Source organism: Trachurus japonicus, unplaced genomic scaffold (assembly GCF_045865225.1).
Source record: "Trachurus japonicus isolate A0001 unplaced genomic scaffold, Traja_1.0 AP030635.1".
Taxonomy (NCBI): Eukaryota; Metazoa; Chordata; class Actinopteri; order Carangiformes; family Carangidae; genus Trachurus; species Trachurus japonicus.
In genome coordinates this window covers 87,048-113,111 of record NW_028220768.1, presented here as the reverse complement: position 1 = coordinate 113,111, position 26,064 = coordinate 87,048, and the positions used below count along the sequence as shown (strand labels likewise).

At 41.6% G+C, this 26,064-nt stretch overlaps 1 protein-coding gene across 1 annotated transcript in view; it reads left to right on the top strand.

Moving 5' to 3' along the window:
• LOC146960178 (cleavage and polyadenylation specificity factor subunit 3-like) overlaps positions 1 to 24,418 on the top strand; it is a 32,425-nt gene extending 8,007 nt beyond the window's left edge. Inside the window, exons 6-15 of the mRNA XM_085772558.1 lie at positions 2,149 to 2,307; positions 3,324 to 3,470; positions 4,425 to 4,577; positions 4,693 to 4,801; positions 13,883 to 13,981; positions 17,288 to 17,382; positions 17,910 to 17,997; positions 18,097 to 18,163; positions 18,362 to 18,458; positions 24,269 to 24,418. Coding sequence (XP_085628684.1) covers positions 2,149 to 2,307; positions 3,324 to 3,470; positions 4,425 to 4,577; positions 4,693 to 4,801; positions 13,883 to 13,981; positions 17,288 to 17,382; positions 17,910 to 17,997; positions 18,097 to 18,163; positions 18,362 to 18,458; positions 24,269 to 24,418 — 1,164 coding nt within the window. The remainder of the gene's footprint in view (positions 1 to 2,148; positions 2,308 to 3,323; positions 3,471 to 4,424; positions 4,578 to 4,692; positions 4,802 to 13,882; positions 13,982 to 17,287; positions 17,383 to 17,909; positions 17,998 to 18,096; positions 18,164 to 18,361; positions 18,459 to 24,268) is intronic.
• Positions 24,419 to 26,064: the final 1,646 nt, after the last annotated feature.

Here is a 26,064-nt window from a genome sequence, read left to right as displayed (position 1 = left end):
CCTGTTTATTCCCATAGAAAGTTTCCGATATTACCCGATACCCGATATTTTGCAACCCTATGGCCCAATCCCATTTCTCTTTTTTACCCCTACCCCTTCCCCTACCCCTTGCCCCTCGCCCCTTGAAACGGAGCTACAAGGGGTAGGGGTAGAAAGTCAACCCCTCCGAATTGGGACACCCCTTCAACAATCACATACGTCATCACGTAGTCTCACTGGCTTTTACGTAAACTGATGCGGCGAGCTTTTGCCAGAAATCAAATAGCGTGTTCCATATAACTTAATAAAATAAGATAAAACTTAATGCAGACTGATCGGTTCATTGTAAAACATTTATTTACACAGAGCCCAGAGGCAGCTGCCTGCTCCTCTGTCTGATACATGAAGCATAACTTTTCATCCAAATAAACTAGTGCTACTGCCACAATTGTCAGATTTCATCAATGAGACCAACATTTAAATGCTGAAAAGAATTTAACATGCTGGTGGTAAACCTCTAAAAACCCGCGGATAAGTTAATTAACAACCGCCTTCTCTCCCGGCGGGACCGGGACGAGGACGTAATTTGGCCGGCGGAGCAGCGCTGCAGACCGGCTGCTGCCTCTGTGAGGAGCCGCCATACTTGCCAACACTCCCGATTTACGCGGGAGACTCCCGACTTTTAACCCTATTTCCCGCGATGCTCCCGGTTAGTAATTTCTCCCGCTAATCTCCCGATTTTACAGTGAAGGAAACAAGTGAGATTGTGGGGGATAATTGTTGCCGTATCTGGCAACCCTGGCCTGCCTGCACGTATGAGGCCAGCCGGTGACATGTCACTGACTGGAGTCAGTGATACCAGTAGCGTTGATACTGCGGTTGCCTGCCGCTGTCGACGTCGGCACGAGCGGACCCGCTGGACCGAGCGGATGCGGCGGCGCACATTCGTTTTTTTTTTTTTTCCGTAGGCTACTCCCCCTCCGTGCATGTCCGCGATGCACCGCTCCACAGACGTGCCCCCCCGCACAGCAGAGGAAACGGGCCCTTGAATGGCTGATCCAGACCCCTAGATTTAAAATACGAGTTTAGTTTTTGCCCACCAGCCACTGCCCCCCACCAGACCAGCTCTGAGTTCATGTCACTCCAGCCATTCTTGCCTTCAGTCAGTAGCTACTACCTAAATGTGCTTCTTTTTTTCTTTTTTCTTTTTTCTTTTTTTAGTCTGTTCCCTTTATGTTCTCAGAGTACACTAGAATGCTTCATTTATGTGTTAAAATTTACATTTTTTTGTGGGGGGGAATGCCCCCAGACCCCCCAACAGGGGTCTAGTGACTCAACTTTTTCACCCCTTCTGACTTTACTGACAGATTCTATGCATCTTCAGGTAGGCTTACTGGACAGGGCCACCTTTGGTCAGCCTTCTGGTTTTCATTTCAACAATTACAACTGCTTTTTTTCCCATTGTCCTGATTGGTAAACAGAATCATTTATTGAATAGGCTATCAAAGAAACAGTTTCAGAACAAGTTTCCTTCAGGTTTAAAATACAAGGCAAGAAATGATGGCAATTTATAGCCACACCTGGCGAATGAACCCTGATACACTGATGAAAAAAAATCTCCCTATTTTTCACAACCCAATGTTGGCAAGTATGGGAGCCGCTCCTCCTGGAGCTTCACTTCTCCGAAAAATCGTCGGAGCAAACTTCTAACCCGCCGTCATTTGGGTAAACTAACTGCACATTTGGGACCTAAACAGTTACTTTCTCGCAAGAAAAAATATTAAAACTTAATAAAGTGACATAATAACAGCGCTACAGTGAGAAATAAAACAGCTTTTCGTTTTACAGCCACCGCTGCCGGCTGCCGCAAGATGCATTATGGGAAATTTTCATACCCCTCCGTTTGGAGTGTGCCTCTGAAAAATCTCCGTTTGGAGGGGTATGTAGCCCTACCACTTCCCCCTACCCCTCTGTCCTAACGGGGATTGGGACACCCCTACCCCAACACGTGAACGCGCAAAACGGAGGGGTAGGGGTAAGTGGTAGGGCCAAGGGGTGAAATGGGATTGGGCCTATGTATGCTATTGCCTGTTTCCATTGTCGTTGTCGTTTGTTTTCTGACGTGTGTGTGTGTGTGTGTGTGTGTGTGTGTGTGTGTGTGTGTGTCAGAGCATGGACCACTTCGACGACATCGGGCCCAGCGTGGTGATGGCGTCGCCCGGCATGATGCAGAGCGGTTTGTCCCGGGAGCTGTTTGAGAGCTGGTGCACGGACAAGAGGAACGGCGTCATCATCGCCGGCTACTGCGTGGAGGGGACGCTCGCCAAGGTGGGAATCGAACCTGCGACACCTCTGGTCCCTTCTGCAGTTTTTTTTGTTTATTATCATAGGAAGTGAAACGTTTCCTCCACTGGTTTTTAGAAATGTCAGGTCTGTGTTCACTTTTGGAGACAAGTTAAGAACAACAGAGAGTGAGAGGCAAGGCAAGGCAAGGCAATTTTATTTGTATAGCCCGTTTTTACAAACAGTTTGTCTCAAAGGGCTTTACATGGCATCGTAACAACATCCTCTGTCCTTAGACCCTCACATCAACTGAGGAAAAACTCCATGGAAAACCCTTTTAACAGGGAAAAGTCGGAGAAACCTCAGGGTGAGCAACAGAGGAGGGATCCCTCACCCAGGACGGACAGACGTGCAATAGATGTTGTTACAGACAAGAAAACAGTTTACAGTTTGTCACAGAATGTGCGAAATATGGAAATGTTAGCAGAGAGAGTGAAATAAAATAAACAATCACAGCAATAAATAAAAATAGACAATAACAGCTGTAAAATTAGTTTGTCTGCCCCAAATGCATCTTTCTTTATTCATAACTTCTCCTTTAATCGGTATCTTACAGTTTGGTGATAATAACTGCGATGGCAAGAACAACAACACAAATAACTCTGACTGAGAACAGTGTAATTGCTGAAACAAAATCTTTTACAGTGTGTGTATCTGAATAAAATAAGACTCTTATTTAAATTATATTATTGATCGGCATCAATAGATATTCCCAGTATTGGATCAGTCCGGTCAGTTTTATTGATAATGTTGAGTTTAATGTGGCTACGTAACAAGAATCTGAATCTGTGACAGACTCCTGTGTTAACGACGTAGGATCGATCAGAAGAGTGTGTCGTGTTGCGTTCAAGTGCCGCTGGGATTTAATGAACTTTTAATAATATTTTTATATTATTTTAAATGATGAAACTTTTCACACAGGTTATTTAATGTACTGTGTGTGTGTGTGTGTGTGTGTGTGTGTGTGTGTGTGTGTGTGTGTGTGTGTGTGTGTGTTGCAGCACATCATGACGGAGCCTGATGAGATCGCCACCATGTCGGGACAGAAGCTTCCTCTCAAGATGTCGGTCGACTACATCTCCTTCTCCGCTCACACCGACTACCAGCAGACCAGCGAGTTCATCCGGGCGCTCAAACCGCCGCACGTGGTAAAAACATCACACACACACACACACACACACTATTTAAATCCACACTATTTAATTAAATCCACAAACCTTTGGGTTTAATGCGACACACTAACAGGCAAAAACACTGTTTTTTCATGCACTGATCAATTTTGAGATTTTGGGATATTTTTCTCTCAGAAAAGTGGAAAGAAATGGTAGAAAATCCACATTAAGGTTTTTTATTTTACTTCATTTTGTCTCTTTCATCAGTAGATTTCTCCTAAATTCACCAAAAGTTATGTCAGGTATCACTGTAAAGCTCCCTCTCTCTCCTGAACAATTATGTGGATCCAAAAACTGTCGTTTCCTCCGTATCCGCAACCAATCGTAAAAGTGCGATTCACATTAATGATCTATGGAATTTTACAGTACAAATCTTTAAAGGCCGTTTTCTCAAAATGAGTTTTTCCTCAGACTCTTGAGCTAACCTTCCAGTTTTATTCCTGTCTATATTCTGAAGGTTTTGACAGAGGGGATTGTTGATATATCATTCACAGCCTGATTTATACAACATTTTATTCCTAAAAACATGGAGAAATTTGAGTTTTTAGGGCTGGTGACAGTATTTTCTCATTTACAGAGTGATAAAAAGACATATCCAAAATCCTCCTCTGTAAAAACTTCTGACTCTAATATGTCAACAGAATAAAACAAGAATTTTGAAAGGTTCTTTATCCATTGTTCAGATTTCGGTTCTGGAAATGTATGCAAATTAGCGCATATTTCATTAGATATTGCCTCATTTACATATTTAAACATAAAACTTGACAAAACTTGTAATACAAAAAATATTTGTCTTAATGTGAGTGATAAACTTGGGAAGTTTCATGGTGATGTCTGTTAGTTTAAATTTCTACCCTATTCACCTGTAGTGTCCCACCTTAATGCAGTTTGTGTGTGTCTGTGTGTGTGTGTGTGTGTGTGCGTGTGCAGATCCTGGTGCACGGCGAGCAGAACGAGATGGCCCGGCTGAAGGCGGCTCTGATCCGAGAGTACGAAGACAACGACGAGGTTCACATCGAAGTCCACAACCCGCGAAACACTGAAGCCGTGACGCTGAACTTCAGAGGAGAGAAACTGGCCAAGGTGTGTGTGTCTGTGTGTGTGTGTGTGTGTGTGTGTGTTGTTGTTGTGTTGTTGTATTGGTGTGGGCCGTGTTGTTAACTCCCAGCATGCTTTGCTCCGCTGTGCTGTGCTGCAGGTGATGGGCGTGCTGGCGGATGAGAAGTGCTCTCAGGGTCAGAGAGTCTCCGGGATCCTGGTGAAGAGAAACTTCAGTTACCACATCCTGACGCCGTCCGACCTCTCCAGTCAGTCTGCGTGTGTGTGTGTGTGTGTGTGAGGTTGTGTGTGTGTGTGTGTGTGTGTGTGTGTGTGTATTGTCAAACACTTATTATAATTGATGAATGTTTAATGTTTTTGATCCGTCATCAAATGTTTCAAGCTGCTTCTGTCACAGAAAGTAAACCTCAACATCTGGACTGATTGGTTGGTTGGTTGGTTGATAGAAAGAAAGAAAGAAAGAAAGAAAGAAAGAAAGAAAGAAAGAAAGAAAGAAAGAAAGAAAGAAAGAAAGAAAGAAAGAAAGAAAGAAAGAAAGAAAGAAAGAAAGAAAGAAGTAAGGAAGGAAAGAAAGAAAGAGTGAAGGAAAGAAAGAAAGAGTGAAGGAAAGAAAGAAAAAGAGAGAAAGAGGTGGAAAGAAAGACAATAGCTGGGTTTCCATCCAAGTCGTATCGAATTTAAAAGAGGATTTTGTGAAAATGCGCAAAAAGCAAAGCGAATTTATGCCCGTTTCCATTCATTAGTGTTTTGCGATTAGGAGGAGTGCACCGTGAGATTACGTCATAAGAGAGCGTGAATGTATCCAACAGTTGACACTCAGCTGACACTCAACATCATGGACAATTTACGTACTTTCCGGACTATAGACGCACCTGTATAATCCGCACCAGCTACATTTTAAAAGAAAATACATATATAGGCCGCACTTGAATATAAGCTGCAGGTTTTCATGTTGTAACATGAGATATTTACACAGAAAGACAGTAGGAACTGTGACAGTCCGCTCGCTTTTCCGCTGTTTTGGTTATGCTCCTCTCCTCCATGTGCATCTGTTTACATACGAAGCCGGTGAAAAATCAATAAGTTACATAACGATGTTACGGCGTGTGTTTGTGTCGTCTTAACCGTCATAAACAAAAGATTATGGGTTACGGAGCGCGTTTGTGTTGCGGTGCAGAGAGGAGAGCTGGGAGACCAAAAACTCGCATTTCCTTTATTTGATACGTTGACAAATCCCCCCCCCCCCTCCACGCGTATAAACTTTTATGCGCATTTACTGCCTTTATTCGAATTTCTGGCGTTTCCATTCAAGTATTTATGCGCATTTTCACAAAATGCGCATAAGAAAAGGTGGATGGAAACCCAACTAATGAAAGATTGAAAGAAAATGCAAGAAAGGAAGACCAAGAAAATAATAATCAGAAGGAAAGAAACGAAGAAAAAAGAAAGAGGGAAGAGAAAGAAAGAGAGAAAGAAAAGAAACAGGAAAAAAGGAAGATCAAGAAAGAAATAATCAAAAGGAAAGAAAATAGAGAGAAAGAAAAGAAACAAAAAGGGCAAAGAAAGAAAAAGATAGTAGGAAGAAAAAAGAAAGAAGAAATACTTAAGAAAAAAAGAGGGAAGGAAATGAAGAAAAAGAGAGAAAGAGGAGGAAAGAAAGACAATGAAAGATTGAAAGAAAACACAAGAAAAATAATCAGAAGGAAAGAAACAAAGAAAAAAGAGAGAAAGAAAAAAAACAAAAAAGGCAAAGAAAGAAAAACATAGTAGGAAGAAAAAAGACGAGCAGAAAGAGAGAAGAAATACTTAGAAATACAGAAGAGAGAGAAGTGACAAAAAAGTAAAGAAAAAGAAAGACAGAGTGAAGAAAAGGATGAAGACAGAAAGAGAAGTAGAGACATGAACGATGGAGTGACTAACAGAGTTCAAGGTCAAGGTCAAGTTTATTTATATAGCACCTTGAACCAAAGTGCTTTACAGTTAAAACAATTTCAATTACAGTTTAAACATCAGATAAAAACACAATAATAAAAGCACAATAAATAAAATAAACATTGGATAAAACATTGGATAAAAGCACAACATACAATAAAACTGTAATGATAAAACAATCGGTCAAGGGTTAAAAGCCCGGGAGAAGAGGTGGGTTTTCAATAGAGATTTAAAATGTACTAAGTTTGGAGCTGTTCTGATTGGGAATGGCAGGCTATTCCAGAGTTTAGGAGCGGCGACTGCAAAAGCTCGATCGCCTCTTGTTTTTAATCTTGACTTTGGTGTGCTGAGGAGGAATTGGTCAGCTGACCGTGATGTTCTGCTTAGAGTGTGGGGAACAAGCAGGTCACTTAAATAAAGGGGAGCCAAGCCATTCATGGCTTTAAAGGTCAACAATAAAATTTTAAAATTTATCCTCTGGCAAACAGGAAGCCAGTGGAGAGACCTCAACACTGGGGTTATATGCTCGGTTTTCCTAGTACTTGTTAAAAGGCGAGCGGCCGCATTTTGGACTAGCTGGAGACGCTGGATAGAGGACTGGTCTAGGCCCACATACAGAGCATTGCAGTAGTCCAGCCGGTTGGTAATAAAAGCATGCACCACTTTTTCTAAGTCGCCCGGGGAATGTAGGCTTTTATTTTGCTTATTAATCTCAATTGAAAGAAGCTTGAGCTGACCACAGATGAAATTTGTTTTCTAAATTTAAAAGAGTTATCGAGGTGCACTCCAAGACTTTTCACAGAGTTACGTGTATTTGAGGAGATTGGCCCGAGGATGGGTTCATCCCCCAATGACAGCGGGGAGCCAAACACAATGAATTCAGTCTTGCTCTCATTTAGTTTTAAAAAGTTTGATGACAGCCACAACTTGACTTCATTCAGACAATCAAGCAGAGGTTGCAATGCACCTTTGCTTTTAATTTTAACGGGCATGTATATCTGAACATCATCAGCAAAGCAATGGAACGAGACATTATGCTTTTTAAATATAGAACCTAGGGGCAACATATATAATGAAAATAGGGTGGGGCCCAGAACCGAACCCTGGGGGACACCACATACGAGCGGGGCATGTCCAGATGAGTAATCTCCCAGGCGAATTGAAAAAGTCCTGTCCGTCAGGTAGGAGTTGAACCATTTCAGAGCAGAGCCCCTGATCCCAACATAACTCTCCAGGCGGGACAGGAGGATATTGTGGTCGACTGTGTCGAAAGCAGCCGTTAAGTCGAGAAGAACAAGGACTGCCGAGTGACCAGAGTCGACTGCTAAGATCAGGTCATTAAAAATCTTTAAAAGAGCTGTCTCAGTACTATGAAGCTGTTTAAAACCAGATTGAAATTTTTCATGGATACCATGTTGATCTAAAAAATCTTGAAGCTGTGATAAAACAACTTTCTCTAGGACTTTGGACAGAAAGGGCAGTTTGGAAATGGGCCTAAAGTTAGAGAGTACAGTGGGATTGAGATTTTTGTTTTTTAACAGTGGTTCTACAACAGCATGTTTAAAGTGAGCAGGAACACAACCAGATACAAGACACGTATTTATCAATGAGAGGATTGATGTCCCCACTGTGTCGAAAACCTCCTTCAACAGGCGAGAGGGAATGTTATCAGAAGGGCAGTTAGTAGGGCGGAGATGGTGGACAACTTCTTGTAGAGCTGCCAGTGAGATTGGCTCAAAATGATCCAACACTGCTGGGCACATAGATACAATATGAGGGTCAAGATACTTTACTTTACTTACTTTATTTGTTTATTTGACTGGGACATCGCACATCAATGTACATATAAGAAACATGTAAATGTGCCGGATTATAGCATCGATGCTAATTTCCATCCGGAGTCCCAGGACATAAATACAATACAGTAACAGGGGAACACAGTTACACAACATGACAAGTAGACAACAAAGTAAAAAGCAGGTCAGATACTCAAGCCAGTAATGGAACCTGGACAGTTTGGGGAATAAAGTGCAAAGTGCTGGGCCAAAGTGACAGGTGCTAAAGTGCAGGAGTACATGGGTACCAAGTTGTATTGCACGGTGCCCTAAAGTGCACTCAGTTTAAAGTGCCAGGTGTATTGCATAGTATAGCGCATCGGATTAAAGTAAAAAGTAAAAGAGAGAATTAGAGAATGACATGGTATATATACATATACATTCGCACATAATAACTATACCTCTATTAATTCAGACATGCCGGTCACAAACATTCGCACATAAGATCTACAATGCTGTACCATTGCACACGCAACGGCCATAGCCATACAACTGCAAACATGTTTAACTCGAGTTACACATGTTTACAGGTGCTCACAAGTTTGTTTGTCTAATATCCAGTCTGTGAGTTGTGCTTTAAAGGTCCTAAAAGTCGGACACTCTCTAATATTGATGGGTAACTTGTTCCATTCTAAACATCCTTGGACTGATAACACGTTTTGAGAGAATGTTGTGCGTCTGAATTGTACCTCACAGTCCCCTCTTGTGGTAGCTCTGGTTCCTATATTCCTTTCTGGTTGTTTTTTTATATACTCATTTAGGGGCGGTGGGTACAGGCCGTTTAGAGATTTGTAGATCGCACATACATGTTTAAAGAATTTAAGATTGTTGAAACTAAAAAAATTATATTTTGTCAGGATGTTGCAGTGATGATACGAATGTGTTCTTTTGTCGAGTACCTTAAGGGCTCTCTTGTACACTTGTTCGATTGGTCTAAGAGTCGTGGCTCCTGCGAAAGACCAATTTGTGAAACAATAGTTAATATGGGAAAATATCATACAATGTAGGTAGGCTTTAGCAGCACCAGTTGTTAGGAAAGGTCTAATTTGTTTGTAATTTTGGAGGTTGAATTTAATGGTGTTTACAACCTTTTTAATGTGAGTTTTAAATGTAAGGGTTGGGTCCAATGTCACCCCGAGGTACTTAAACTGTTGTACGAGTTCAAGCTCCTCACTCCCTAAGAACACATTCGATCTCTCTGCATTGACTGGTTTCTTGGAAAAGAACATACACACTGTCTTTTTGGTGTTCACAAGCAGACATGAATCCTGCAACCAGCCTTGGATCCTGGTTAATACAGTTGACAATACTTGTGCAGCCTCTTTTGGAGTTTTACCGTGAGTTATAATAACAACATCGTCTGCATACATCTGTGAATATACAGTACCACACACATCTGGCAGGTCATTTATGTAGAGGGAGAACAACAGCGGCGCTAAAGTGGACCCTTGTGGTATTCCGACATGGCAATTACGACAGGCAGATTTAACACCAGCAACACTCACACACTGTTTCCTGTCCTGCAGGTAAGATTTAAACCACTGCAGAGTTGCGGGTGAGAAATTAAAATGACTTAGTTTGGACAGGAGGACTTGGTGACTGACCGTGTCAAACGCCTTTCTTAGATCTAAGAAGACTGCGGCAACACAAGAACTCCTGTCCAACACACTCTTTACCCTCTCAATAAAAAAACAGTTAGCCGACTCTGTAGAGTGACGAGCACGGAACCCGAACTGCATTGGATGCAGGGGGGTGTGGCTTTTGTCTAGATATTTGATGGTTAAGTCAGCTATCCATTTTTCTGCCACTTTTGAGATCACAGGCAGAATGCTGATTGGCCTGTAATTGGTCATGTCAGATCTAGAGCCGGATTTAAAAACTGGTGTCACTGTTGCCATTTTCCATGCTGATGGGACTGTGCTTTGTTCTATTGACATGTTTACCAGATGTGTGATAGGTTCGACTATAGATTGTAAGTTAGTTTTTAAAAAGTTTGTATCCAGTCCAAACACATCCTTGGCTTTGGAGCTTTTTAACGCTCTGATAATTCTTGCTACATCAGCCTCTGTGATTTTTTCTAGTTTAAAAATGGGCTGTGTATTATTAATAAAATTAGTTAAACATTTAGGTTTAAAGGATTTTGTTAATTCGTATACTGAGTTTATAAAAAAATCATTCAGTTTACTGGCTAGGGTAAAGGGGTCCTTCACCAGTGTTCCATCAATTTTTAATTCCAGCTCTTTATCATTTTTGTTGCTTTGTTTTCCCATTAGTTTATTCATGTATTGCCAAACTTTCTTGCCATTTCCTTTTGCATTTTCAATTATTTTAATAAAGAAATTTGCTTTGGCCTTCCTTAGTTCGTATGTAACCTTATTTCTAATGTGCGTGAATTTCTGTCTGTCTGTTGTTAGACCAGAGTTTATTGAATGTTTCAGTAACTGATCTCTTTGTTTCATTAGTTTTCTACATGTATTATCAATCCAGGGTAGTGAAACTCCTTTCCTTTTCTTGTAAGTCCCTCTAGTGGCAAAGGAGTTCACTACCTCATTTATTTTTGTTTGAAATAAGTCACAGCTAGTCTCAAGGTCCCTGCATTGCGTGATGTTGCTCCAGTCGACCCTTTTTAGGGTTTCGACAAAGTTCTGTTCCTGATTTTTAGGTATGGTAGATATACATGTTTTGGGCCTGGGAGGTTTACCGAGACGCTGTTTTGTTAATTTTCTGGTAAAGAATATCATGTTGTGGTCTGATATCCCAGTTAGGAAGTTGTAGGTTTTGATAACTCTTTCAACTTTATTCGTAAACAGCAGATCTATTCTAGTTTTAGAATGATTTGTGATTCTGGTGGCCTCTTGTACAATCTGGGAGAGATTATATTGGTCTGTTAATTGTTTAAGGTTTTTTCTACATTTTTTGTCATCCCAGTTAATATTCAGGTCCCCAAAAACAATGACTTCTTTGTTAAAATTACAGACGTTAAAAACCAATTTTAGCTGATCATAAAAATCGATCTTAGCCGACGGATGGCGATACAGACAGATCAGGATAAAGGACATCTCAGATGATAATGTAACCTTTACCCCCACACACTCTAGTTGTACTTCCTCTGGCCATTTAATCTGTTCACATTGCAAGGTGTCTCTGATATACAGTAGGGCCCCCCCACCCTTACCTTTGACTCTGTCCTGCCTGAAGACATTATAGCCTGGCATTTTTACCAGGGCTTCTGGGGAGGAGTGTTTGAGCCAAGTCTCTGTTAGTCCCAAGCAGTCAATGTTTGAGTTAATTAGGAGGTTTTCTAACTGTTCGCGTTTGTTGGCCATACTTCTAATGTTTAAATGACCGCAGAGCAGTCCTCTTACTTTGTGTTGCGGGTCCCACACTATTTTGGCTTGGTTGAGGGTCTGGAAACATTTGGTGGAGCGATGCCTTTTGAACACAGGGTTTCTGTGTCGGGGTGACTGCCGACTGTGAGCTGCTGGGCAAAAAGCCTTCGGCGCGGCTCCGCTGACAGCCGGGGTCCGGTCGCTCTGTTTGGAGGCGATCGGGCCCACTGTGCGGGCGACGGCCTCCGTGGCGATGGTGTTGCTCCAGGGCGGTTGCTGGCCACAGGCCGCCAGGCGCTGCACCATCGGCGCGGGATCGCCGGTGGTCGAGGTCCGGTCGCTGTGCTTGGAGGCCCCCTGCCTGGAGGTGGGCTGGTTGGTCGCTGATGAGGGCACTGGTGTTGCCTGCTCTCCGGCCGGTACCGGTGCTGTTGTTGTTATTCGTCCGGCTGGCGTTGTTGGACCCACTCCTGTTGGTGCTGGGCCCCCGGTGAGCGCTGGCGGCGGCCTCACAGCTGCTAGGCTAGGAGCCGTCGGCGCGACCCCGCTGGAGACCGCCGCTGGGGCCGGTTCCGTGGCCTGCGTCGGTAATGAAGTTGCTGCTGCTACCGGTGCTAGCCGTCCGGCTAGCGTTGTTGGTGCTGATCCCCAGGTGAGCGCTGGCGGCGGCCTCACAGCTGCTAGGCTGGGGGCCGTCAGCGCGACCCCGCTGGAGGCCGCCGCTGGGCCCGGCTCCCCGGTCCACGTCGGTGTTGCCACTCCCAGCGCTCGCCCCCCGGCCAGCGCTGTTGGTCCCGCTCCCGGCGTTCTCCCTCTGGCTAGTGCTGTTGGTGCTGGGCCCGGTTTCCCGGCCCGCGTCGATATTGGTGTTGCTGCTGCTCCCAGAGCTAGCCGTCCGGCTAGCTCTGTTGGTGCTGGTCCCCAGGTGAGCGCTGGCGGCGGCCTCACAGCTGCTAGGCTGGGGGCCGTCAGCGCGACCCCGCTGGAGGCCGCCGCTGGGCCCGGCTCCCTGGCCCGCGTCGGTGTTGCCGCTGCTCCCGGTGCTAGCCGTCCGGCTAACGCTGTTGATGCTGAGCCCCAGGTGAGCGCTGACGTCGGCCTCCCAGCTCCGGCGGCGAAAGATGTGGAAGCCGGAGCCATGCTGAGGACCCGTCGAAACACCGGGGGGGGCAGGTGAAGTAGGTCCACCAGAGCTTTTGCATTTGGTTGCGTTAGCTGCATTGACGCTAGCTGGAATGCTAGGTTCGCTAGCACGCTGGTAGCTTCACTGGCATGCGGGGCTAGCTGATGTTGTGTGGATGTTGTGAGGCTAGTGTTGTTGTCCGTGTTGGCGGACAGCCAGGAATGCGGCCCCGGGTTCAGTTCGATGTCTCCGGCCAGCAGCAACATTACTGCTAGTTGGACGAGCCCCTGGTTGGTTGGGTGTCTCTTGCCTTTGTCTGACGAGGAGGAGGAGGAAGTGCTGGCGTACCCGTTAGTCAGCATCTTTGAGTAGAGCAGGTGTTGGCTTCTTGCTGCGGGGATATATAGACTGTCCACCGCTCCCGCTGATATTACTGCATGACGTGTTTGCATAATAATCACCAAAGTTGCGATTATTGCCGCAGTTACCAGCCTTCCAATCGACTGTATTGTAGATGGAGGTGGTGCGGTGGGCCCCGAAGACTTACTAGATTTCTGTTTAAGCAGCAGACACTCACGCCGTGGCAGCTGCGTGGCGGCCATCTTGTTCTCCAGTGAGATCACTGGAACTGGTCAACAAAGATCTGAGGACAGATATTTTCTCAGCAAAAAATCTTAAAAATCTATCACAGAGGATGGGCGAAGGTGTGACTATGACTGCGTCGCACGGATTGGCCAAAGAATTAAAGGCACTGAACAATACCTGTGGCCTATGACAGTTTTTTGAGATTAATTGAGATTAATTGAGACTCCTCCTCTCCTTCCTCCTCCTCCTCCCTCCTCTTCCTCCCTCCTCCTCCTCCTCTTCCTCCTCCTCCTCCTCTCCTTCCTCCCCCTTCCTCTTCCTCCCTCCTCCTCTCCTCCTCCTCCTCCTCCCTCCTCCTCCCCCTTCCTCTTCCTCCCTCCTCCTCTCCTCCTCCTCCTCCTCCTCCTCCTCCTCCTCCTCCTCCTCCTCCTCCTCTCCTCCTCCTCCTCCTCCTCCTCCTCCTCCTCCCCCTTCCTCCTCCTCCTCTTCCTCCTCCTCCTCTTCCTCCTCCTCCTCCCTCCTCAGACTACACCGACCTCGCCATGGGAACGGTGAAACAGACTCAGGCGATCCCGTTCACTGGACCGATCTCTCTGCTCGTCACGCAGCTGCGCAGCCTCGCGGGTGAGTTGGCTCCGCCCCCTTCGTCCTCTAACTCCTCCTCCTCCTCTTCCTCCTCTTCCTCTTCCTCCTTCCTCCTCCTCCTCCTCCTCCTCCTCCTGCAGTAGCATAGATATACAGTATATATACTGACTAGATGCCGCGTTCTGCTTCTCAGCGTACGTCAACACGGCCGCCATCTTGGTCCGGGGTTCTGACCATAGACATAATATACGTCTGACCAGCAGTCAGACCGGTCAGACCCTTGTAGAACTAAGTTCAGTGTGTTTATGCATGTGGGTGTGTGTCTGAGTATGTAAGTTGAAGAGTTCCAGTCCTTGAACTCGCGTGTTCGTTTGATGAAGTACGCAGGAGACGTTCAGTTACAACATTTTAGATATTTATTTATAAAAGAATCAACTAGGAAAAGAGATTGTGTACAGAGCTCCGGACCAGACTAAGTTTCCCTGACCAACATGCCGCAGCAGCATCAGTTCACGAAGTCTGATGCTGTCTACTGTCCCTGTCCGGTTTTATAGTTACTGATTACACAAATGCAAGATATGATGTAATTGATGTAATGTGCATCCTCATTGGCTGGAGTCCGTACGCCATGACCTCGTGTCTGACCCCAATCTCATGCTTGGTGCTGATTAGGGATGGGAATCGAAAACCGGTTCCTCTTCGGAACCGGTTCCAACTTGGATCAATTCCTGGAATCGTGTGCGTGTCTGCTTTAACGATTCCCTTATCGATTCCGTTTGGTTCAGAAACTCGCGCATTAATTGATTAATGACGTTACGTGACGTTCCGTTAAAATCAATCTTCATTATAAATGAGGGTGCTTAGTGTTTATATCCACGTGTCACCGTTTGTTCTCCCAAAATAAAGTTAGTGGCGTGTCTGTGTGGAGCGGAGCTGCTGACAGATGCAGCTGACAGTGACGTTTCTTCATCACTAACCTGTGAGCCAGAGCCACCCTCCGGTCCTCCCTCCCTCACGCCGTGAGGACAGGTCAACGTCTCCTGAACAGGCTACATGTCTATTCTTTCTGTTTTTCTCTCTTCATTCTAATCACTTCCTTTCAGGTTTTGCTCGTAGCCAGGTGAAACGGTAGCTGCGCCCTGTGTCTTTTCTCTTGCGCGCTCTCTCTTTCGCTCGCTCACTCGCTCCGCATAAAAACGAACGTTATGAAAACAATAACTAGTGAGAAGATACAGATGCATAAAAACTATGTAATGGAAACATTGTTAAATTCCTCCTGTGAGCACAGCTGCCCCACAGCCACAGTGGTCTAGTGTTAACCTGTCCAGGCAGGTCGGTCCTGTCAACTTTTTTAATGTCAGAGCCATTAATGCAGTGTTTTCAACCTTGGGGTTGGGACCCCATGTGGGGTCGCCTGGAATTCAAATGGGATCGCCTTAAATGTCTAGTAATTGATTAAAAATAAATAAATAAATAAATAAACTAATTATTTTTCACAATCTTAAACAACTATATTCTTGATAATTATAGATTATTGTGATGTTATATATCAAAGTGCCCATAAATCAGACCTTGCCTCACTCAACATAGCCTATAACAGACTCTGTAGATTTGTCCTTGGATGTCCTTTTCTTACTCATCACTGCACAATGTACACTAGACTCAACTGGCCAACATTGAACATGAGAAGACACATGCACTGGTTACAGCTGATATACAAATGTATTTATTTTAATTACCCATCCTATCTACAGCAGTATCTTATACCATATACAACAAGTTATCATATCAGACATTCATCGCAGCCCTTTTTTTCTGTTCCCAATGTCATTAAATCATTTGGTAGAAGAGCTTTTATGTTTAAAGCACCTGCAGATTGGAACAACCTTCCTGCTAATATCAGATCCAGTTCCTCTCTTGGTATTTTCAAGCATGCTTTGTCTTCTCATCTCATGGTGACCTGTTCCTGTTCTCACTGAAGACGCATTTCTGATTTGTTGATCTGTTACTTATCATTATATACTGTCTTTTTAGTCCCAGTGTTGACCTTTGTGGCCCTACTATGGTTGTTTTGTTTTGTCCCAATGTAGTTACAATAACTGTGGTTTGTCCTTGTTTGTACTATTGTTCTTGTCTTTTGGTTTGCTTGTTTTGTTTGTTTATTTGTCTGTTTGTTTTTCTATATTGTTGAGAACATGTTTGTCTGTTGAATCTATGTTTGTCTATATGTTTGGACCCCCTCGAAAACGAGATGATACATCTCAAGGGGTTTTATCCAAATAAACAAATTTCAATATATTCACTTTCTTGAATAAATCAAGATAAAATAAAATGCAGCATATACAAATATCTGAGCTTGCTCATCTTGAATGAGGGTCACCAGAAATTTGTGATGTCAAAAGGGGTCATGAGCCAAAAAAGGTTGGGAACCACTGCATTAATGCAAACAAACCCATTTCTCTTTTATTCCCTCACCCAATGAGAATCGATAAGAGAATCGATAAGGAATCGAATCGATAAGCAATATCGATAATGGAATCGGAATCGCTAAATTCTTATCAATACCCATCCCTAGTGCTGATCAGCTGTTGATAGCTCCTATTAAACAAGGGACAAGAGAAAGAGAAAAGGACAAGACACGCAACCCCCTGCATTTGTCAGCCTTCCCCTGTGTCAGCTGACTATCACAGTTACACTAGGTACGAAGACCAGATATCCCAATTGTTTATCAAACAACCAGTACACTCAGTCCCTGTGTGTAACTGCTACTTCCCCTGTCATGTGTAGGCTATGTCATTCTCTGGGCTGTAAGAGCAAAACACAGTAATTACACCAATTATAGAAAAGTTGATTACATGCTTCATTATTAAACTGATTGTCACAAGCTTATCATATGTCTAAGGCAAATGTCAATATCCCAAACATAATAGCAATATACGATTTTGGGGTAAATATCACAACAAAGTGTATGTTTAATACATAAAAAAAAAATTATAAAGATTTTTTGTTGTTGTTGTATCATAAACATATGTCTGACATTTATAATAAACCAAACGGCTTGAAAATCGGTTGAATATTTGGTGAGTTATGGCGATTTTAATGGTTGATAGACGTCTGCCTCTGTTGACTAGTGCAGGAAGTAGACACGGCTTCCCCCTGACCAAGATGGCCGCCGCGTTGACGCATTCCACTCAATAGAGTTGCCTAGGAACGCGGCATCTAGTCAGTATATATATATATATATATGCTGCAGTAGAAGCTGTAACTTCCTGTTTCCTCTGTGTGTGTGTGTGTGTGTGTGTGTGTGTGTGTGTGTGTGTGTGTGTGTGTGTGTGTGTGTTTCAGGCGACGTGGAGCAGGTCGAGGGGACGGAGAAAATCACGGTGAAGATCTTTAAGAGCATCACGCTGGTTCACGAGGCCGGGATGGTCGTACTGGAGGTCGGACACTCGAACGCAACACGACACTTTTTACACTCATCATCCACCACATGTCGCCTGAAGTGGCTAAAACTCACCTGTTTATCAAAACTTTATTAACTCTGAGCACACGAACACGTCCGTTTTTATTTAAACCAGTTTAGAAACATTAAATATACAGTTTATGACATGGTTATGTAGCTGCAGTCAGGTTTTTATTAAAGCTCAGTATTTGTTCTACATGTTTATTTCAAACTATTTTGTATATTTTATCATTTTATTTATGTTTTTAGACACAGATCTCACTCAGACCTGGTTACAGATACATTATTAGCCAGTTAATACATTCATTATACAGATATATACAATAATTATGACAATTTTTTATTTTTATCACACTTTTTCAAACACTTCAAAAATCTCAACACCAATAAACTCAAAGAGAAAAATGTAAAAACAACAGACAATTGAAGTAAAAAAACTCTATGAACTAATTGATGCAGCAATATAAATCAATAATGATAATAATGAAAATGTTCTCGTCTCAGTGGGTCGCCAACCCGCTCAACGACATGTACGCAGACGCCGTCACCACGGTGATCCTGGAGGTCCAGTCCAACCCCACCGCCCAGAAATGTCAGTGAACACATCACGAGGGAATTTATTTTAATTTCACTGATGAACAGAAACTTTACTGACGTTTGTTTGTTTGTTTTTTTTGTTTGTTTGTTTCAGTCCACGAGGGCAGGAAGGAAACGTTCGACATGGAGCTGTTCGTCGAGCGACTGGAGCTGATGCTGCAGTGAGTCTGAACACCTGTAGCTACACCTCGAAAATGGTTTTAATGGTTAAAATATCGGACAAAACTGTAGAATCTGACACTTTTTAAGTTAAAATTAAACCTAATTGATCCAAATATAAGAGAATAAAACTTTTAAATGAAGGTAGAGATTAAATATTTTCTGTTTTCACCTGGTAAAATGTTTTTTTTCTGTTTCAGCGACATGTTCGGGGACGACTGCGTGAATTTCAAAGACAGTAAAAGCCTGAGTGTGACGGTGGACGGAGTCACGGCGTGCATCGACCCAGAGACCAGAGTGAGTCCAGCTTCTGACATCTATTCTATACACAAACATTAAAGGGATAGTTCAATATTTTGGCAAATTCGCCTACAGTATAGGGTTGTCACGATACCAGAATTTCAGTAGTCGATAACCAATATCTGTGAATTTCCACGATTCTCGATACTAATTCGATACCACGATTAAAAAAACAAAAACAAAACAGAACCCATGTACTTTTAAATTCACTACTTTATTGAAAACTGTTTCAACATCTTTTTGCACAGAATTTAATAGGGCTGCCCCCAAATAGTCGACCAAGCACTGGTTGACTAGAGCACTGGAAAAGAGAGTAACGACACCACCATTGACTCCCGTGGTAAGGGGTTTTGCGCCCCGAGTGGCAGGATATGGGTATTGCAAAAGCGCCCAGAAAACTCATTCACTCCAATGTATGTGTGTTGCCTATGTGTTAATATTTATCTGTAAAGGGTCCTCAATGATGCTATTAACGTGGGTGATCTATAAATGTCCTTAAATTATTGAAAATACCACACTTACTCATTCACCAACAATGCAGAGATGTCAGTTCTTGGGCGCTTTTGCAACACCCATATTCCGCCATCAGGAGGTGCTTCCATTGGACCAATGCGTGTCGTTACTCTCTTTTCCAGTGCTCTATGGTTGACCAAAAAAATCATTAGCCAACCAAAATTTCAATGGTCGATTGGTCGCAGGAAAAAAAACAAAAACATTTGGAGCCGTGTCTTGTCAAAAGTTATCATTGAGTCAGTCCACAGGTTCACTTGGCTCTTTTTCATGTCAAGATGTGTAATGACATAGTTACTAAGTCTAGCACCAATGAGCGCGCCCAGTAACTCAAGTCTGGGTAATGTAACTTTTTTAAGGGGAGCTACTCTTGTTTTAGAAGTAATAAGTGTTACAAGGCACTCACCATCTTCTGGGATGATGCGGAGATAGGCAGCTGCACAATAAGCACTTTCACTAGCGTCACTGAAGACGTGCACTTCTAGAGTGACAGGTGCATCCTGCTTCACAAGCGCTGCATGGTAACATCTGGCGATCTTAATATTCGTGATGTCAGGCAGTTCGTCACACCACTGATGCCACAGATGTGACAGATCTTCAGGCAGCTCATTGTCCCATTCAAGTCCACGTTCCCACATTTTTTGGAAAAGACATTTCACTCTGATGGTAAAAGGGGAAAGAAATCCCACAGGATCAAATATGCGGGACGCAGCTTGTAACACTCCTCTTTTTGTATCACTCTTATCCTTTAAAAAGTCAATTCAGTTTAAGATAATTGCCTTAACAGAAACTTGGTTGACAAAAGAGAAAGTATCCCAGTTTAACATCCAGGGCTATAATCATATTCCTTGTCACAGACATGACAGGATTGGTGGTGGTGTATCTTTGTTTCTGCAGGAGGAACTTAAATTCTCTCTTCGCCCTGACCTTACAATTCCCCTTGAAAAGGAAGCTGAAGCCATATTTATTGAACTTACTGTGCACAAGAACAAGGTTATTATTGGCTGCATTTATAGGCCTCCAGATTCCAACCATAATTCATTTATTCATTGTTTAACTGTTTCGTTGAGTAAAATATTATCAGAGAAGAAATTATGTTATTTGTTGGGTGATTTTAATATAAATCTGATGCAACCCCAATCCTGTACTTTTGTTGACCATTTGAATACCTCTGCTTTTTATCCTCTCATTACCAAACCTACAAGAATTACAGCTACAAATAGAACTCTTATTGATAACATACTAACTAATTCAGTTGAGGGCCCGGGGATATCCGGTGTTCTCCTTGCTGATCTTTCTGACCACCTCCCCCTATTCCACTTAACACACACTGTTGCTCCTTTCAAAAAAGGCAAGCCAGCAACCTCTCATAGAAACTTCTGTCAGGCTAACATAGCTAAGTTCATTCTGTCCCTCTATGAAAATTCATGGCATTCGGTGGAGATGGAAGACGATGCCCAGAAAGCATATGATATATTTTTTAAATTATTTTCTAAATTATTTGATATTGCTTTCCCCTACCAGAATACAAAAAGGTGCCCCCAAAAATCTAAATCTTGGCTCACCAAGGGTCTAAAGAAATCAATAAGAAAAAAGCATAAACTTTATAAAACATACCTAACCAGCCCATCTCCACTGAATTTTAAGTCTTATTCCTCTTATAGGAACAAACTTCATCATCTCCTCCGAATTGCTAAGAGACAACATTATGAAACTAAATTTACTGAGTCTGGTAATAATATGAAGTCAACTTGGTCAATTATCAATGAGATCATGAAAAAGACTCCTCCCAATAAAATATCATGTGACGAATTTCAAGTGGGACTGGAAAGTAAGTTAGTAACTGACCCTGTAGAAATTGCTGATGGATTTAATGATTTTTTTGTTAACATTGGACCCTCACTTGCTGCCAGTATACCTCATAGTTCTATAACACTTCCTGAAATACAGGCTCCTCCTAAACCTTTCAGGTTCAGGATGATTGGGAAGGCTGAGCTTGAGGACATTGTGACCAAACTCAAACCTAAAGGAGCTGGTCATGATGGACTGAAGCCTAGTCTTCTCAAGAAATGCTTGCCTGCCATTACAAAACCTCTTCTTCACATATTGAATTGCTCACTTGCTACAGGTCGTTGTCCTGACCAGTTCAAATGGGCCAGAGTCATCCCAGTACACAAATCTGATGAAAAGTATAAGTACTCAAATTATAGACCAATATCCATTTTGCCCTGTTTGGCCAAAGTACTTGAAAGAATGGTGTACAATAGACTAATAGAGTATTTAAATGAATCCAATCTCCTCTATTCTCATCAATATGGATTTAGAGAAAAACACTCCACTGCGATGGCTCTGGTTCAACTAATTGATAGATTTTCATCGGCATTGGATAATAATGAATTTACTATTGGGGTTTTTATAGACCTGTCCAAAGCCTTCGATACCGTTGATCATAGTCTTCTGGTTAAAAAATTGCAGATGTATGGTATTGGGGAAGTTGAGCTTCAATGGTTCTGTGACTATCTGAACAACCGTAAACAGTTTGTTTCTTGGAATGGTTTTGATTCTAGCTATAGGAAGTTAACATGTGGTTTGCCGCAAGGATCCATTCTTGGTCCTTTGCTTTTTATTATTTATGTAAATGATTTATATCTGGTTTCAAAAAGCATGTTTTTTGTCAATTTTGCTGATGATACGAATATGTTTATGTCGAATCGAAGTTATGAAGACCTAATTACTCAAACAAATGTTGAACTTACAAAAGTTAATCTTTGGTTCCAAAAAAATAAATGATCTCTAAATATTAAAAAAACTTCATACATGTTAGTCATACCAAAAAATAAGAAAAAGATTCCTTATGATAAAGATGTCTACATATTCAATCATTCTCTTATTAGAGTGCAATATGCCAAGTTTCTGGGTATTTATATTGATGAAAAATTAAATTGGAAAAAACATGTATCATTCATCTGTAACAAAGTTGCCAAGAATATTGGTGTCATCAGCAGGATAAGACATGTTTTACCCAGAAAAATCCTTATATCACTTTATTATACTTTAATATATCCTTTTCTCACTTATTGCAATCTTGTATGGGCAAGCACTTACAAAACAAACCTCAAACACCTTGTTACTTTACAGAAACGATTTGTTAGAATGGTTACATACTCTGAGCCGCTTGCAAGTTCAGGTCCACTGTTTCAAGAACTTAATTTCATGAATGTTTATGATATCAATGTGTATCAGATTTGTTTATTTGTGTTTCAGCATAGAATGAATATTTTACCTTGTAGTTTCTCTCACATATTTATGTCCAACAACCAAATCCATAGCTACCAGACACGAAACTCTTCCAACCTCCACACTGCCTTCTTTAGAACTGCTCTTGGTCAATTTTCAATTCGTTATCAAGGTCCACGTCTCTGGAATCAACTACCTGACTATCTGAAAAAAATTATTAACTTAACATCATTTAAAAAGGCTCTCAAAAAGTACCTCATCAGTCAAACCATGTATCATCAAACATAAGATAATTATTGTTGTGTTTTTCCTCTCTCTCTCTCTCTCTCTCTCTCTCTCGCCCCTCTCTCTCTCTCTCTCCTTATGAGCTTATTCATTATTTTTGTTTTGTATTATTCATTTATGTACGTATTCTTATTTTTTTTTTTCCTTATATTTTACTGTTTAATCTCTACACTTTTCTACTTATTTTTCATTATTGTTCAATTATTTTCCTATGTTGTTTTTAAACTGTAACAAATTTGATATTTGAATATGTTGGGTGAGGTTTTCATATAAGCCCTCTTGGGTTTCATACCTCCCCTTTGCACATCCCAGTAATGTTGATTGTTCATGTTGTTTATTTATATGATATTGTTTGTGCTAAATAAATAAAAAAAAAAAAAAAAAAAAGTCAAAATCAATATAACTGAACTATATATAAAGGCTATAGGGCTTTTAATTTGAAGGGCCAGATACAGGAAGTCGTGACATGATGAGTCGACTAATGACGACTATTGGTCGACCAAGGGAATTATGGTGATAGGAGAATTTGCCAAAATGTTGAACTATCCCTTTAACGTCTGGTTCATCATAATGGTATTTACAGGGTTCCTACGCAAGTATGGAAAGTATGGGAAAGTATGGAATTTGATTTTATACATTTCCAGGTCTGGAAAAGTATGGAAAATGGAAATTATTGTATGGAAATGATCTGGCTTAATACTTAATACTTATCTGGGTTTGGTCTTATTATAAAAGTTATCTGGGTTAATTATTTTTGTATGTGCTACCTATAGCTACAATCTCCTGGAAATTATTTGGTAACATAATGGCATACACATTCAGAATAATGAAAACAAATGATTAATTGCATGATTTGTTTATATAATGCACAACTATGGTGCGTTCATTACAACTCGGAAGTCGGAAAAAAAAACAAGTTCCTCTTCTGAAAAACTCTGACATGTCAAACTTTAGGATGTGTTAGGGACTAATTCATCTGTCTAACCATCAGAACTATTGACACTTGAAACGGTAAACACAGCTGATCCATCGAAAAAAAAATCACCGCTGGAGTTAATTTATTTTCCGTGATTGAAAGCAGGTTCTTGAATGTAACTCGGTCAAAGTCAGATGTATCCTCACAATGTTTTGCTGTTCTGTCAGGTCATGCATGATAAATGCTGACAAAGTTAGACTGTCAGACTTCCTTGATTTTAAACTTTGGCGGCTCTGCCTCTTCGTCTTTTTGCCACTCCGTGAGTGTTCTGCAGTGACTTCTGAGTACCGTGACTTTGACGGTCCTACTGCTCACCTCCGCTCATTTGAGAAAAAAAAAAAAAAAAAAACCTCCGCTCATTTGATTGTGCAACTGCAGTGGGTGATTTATTAATACGTAGTAAGAAGCTAAGACTACCGTTTAAACGCACACATCATTTTGAACTCTTTATTAACAGAAAGTGTGCAGCTTTTGTATCAAAATAGTCTTTTTATAACGAAAAAAGACATTCTATGTAGGCTAACAATTTATGCTCAGCAGCCGTGGGCACCCCCATATAGTCAGAATGGTATGGTCTTGGTTAGATTCGACTACGAGGTTCATAGTCGAATCAGACCCCTCCGAATCGAATCGTCGAATAGTCGACTTTTGGAGGTCAGCCCTACCGAGAAGTCTGGAAATTAGGGTCTGGAAAAAGTATGGAATTTGGAGATTTCAAATGTGTAGGAACCCTGGGTATAAATCAATACTCAATAATCAGCTGATAACACCATGATGACCTCTGACCTCTGACCCTCAGGCCGTGACCTGCGCGGACGACGACTCTCTGAGGGAGATGGTGGAAGTGGCCGTCCACCGTCTCTACGACGCCCTGAGCCCCGCCTTCACGCCACGCCCCCTCTGTGATGTCATCAGCAGCAGCAGCAGCGCGTTGCCGTCGGTGATGTAGCGGTGGACGATGAACTGACGTTTCTCTGTCACACTCTCTTCAGTCCTCGTAGTATCGATCGATCGGCAATAATCGGTCGATAACGGACCGATGCAGATGTTCGTTCGTTCATTTCTTTGACTCGAGGACTTTTGAGTTTTTCCAGCTTCTTCGTTGGAAACTTGGTTCCAAAGGAATCGGCTTCAGGAGACGGACCACCAATACCTTTATTGATTGATTGTTTTTGTACTTGATTTGTCTATAAAACAAAAGTTTGAGTTCTTCACAAGGAAAATAAACATTTGTCCAGAGAGAGAGAGAGAGAGAGAGGGTCACTGAGTTTTTGTCCTCGAAGATAAAAAGTGAGTTAGATTTAATGTGAGTGAAACAACAATGACATCATCAATACTGCAGATAATTTATCAATCATCTTGTTTTCTATGAAACAAAATTAAGGTTAAAATCATCAAAAATGTACGTATTGTTAAATAAAAGCAGAAAATTGTTGCATTTTAGAAACTGGAGGCAGAATTTTTTTTTTTTTTTTTCATTAATTTAGATTTTCTACAAGAATTTATCTGCAAAATATTTTAATTATTGATAAATAATTTAGAGTATTTTCTTTTTTACACTAACTTTAATATTTTTTGGCTACAGGTTTTATGTTTTTATGATGCAAGTCGATCTCATCTTGGTCTGAATATTGATATTTTTAGATTAAAATATAAAAATAAAATCACCAGAGATTAAAATAGTCAATAAATTACATTAAAGCAGAATATTTAAAAATGTTCTCCTACACTCAGGAAGAAACGTGAGTTGATAAAATATCAGAATATCAATAAAAACTCTTTATCGATCAGCACTTTAAATCAGACAGTAGAACGTTTTATTGTGAAAGGGCAGACTGAGCGGACGCCTCAGTCCGACGACGACACAGTGACGTTAACAACATGACTCTCAACCGACCTTTAATTGGATCAATACAGACGATCGTCAGCATGTACATAACACACAGACACACACATCACAGTGTACAGGACTCAACACACACACACACACAGATACAAACAATATTAAAAATACTGACAAGTGCATTTGAATACCACAGGAGAAGAGAAGGCACGTTGAGCTCTGACATGTCAAAAATAAACATTTAAAACGATAATATGGCTTCAATCAATCAACAAAAAAACAAAAAAAAACACAAAACTTACCACAAAATAAATCTGACACAGTAAAAACATGTGATGAGAATAAACTCTGGTACCAAACAGCTCGAGTGACACAAACCAAACAGCTGAAAACACTCTGAAGTTTAACATCTGTGTCTTTATCCCCCCCCCCCAAAAAAAACAGACAGTCACAAAAATAAAAGCAACAAAAGCAACAACACAACGATATTTTATACAAAGATATATATATATACACACAGTAATAATAATAACCTGCCCTCGTACAGTAAGAAACAAACAGGTGAAATGTTCAGATAACTGACCTCAAACCAGGATAAAATAAAATAACAGGGAGGTGTTTTAAAACTGTTTAGGTTAGGACAATTTTATACTGAAGTTTTAAGTTTTTCCTTTATTTTTGTGAAGTGATTTAACATTTTGTCTATAAAAATTTACAAAATAGTAAAAAAAAAAATGCCCAATGTAACTTAA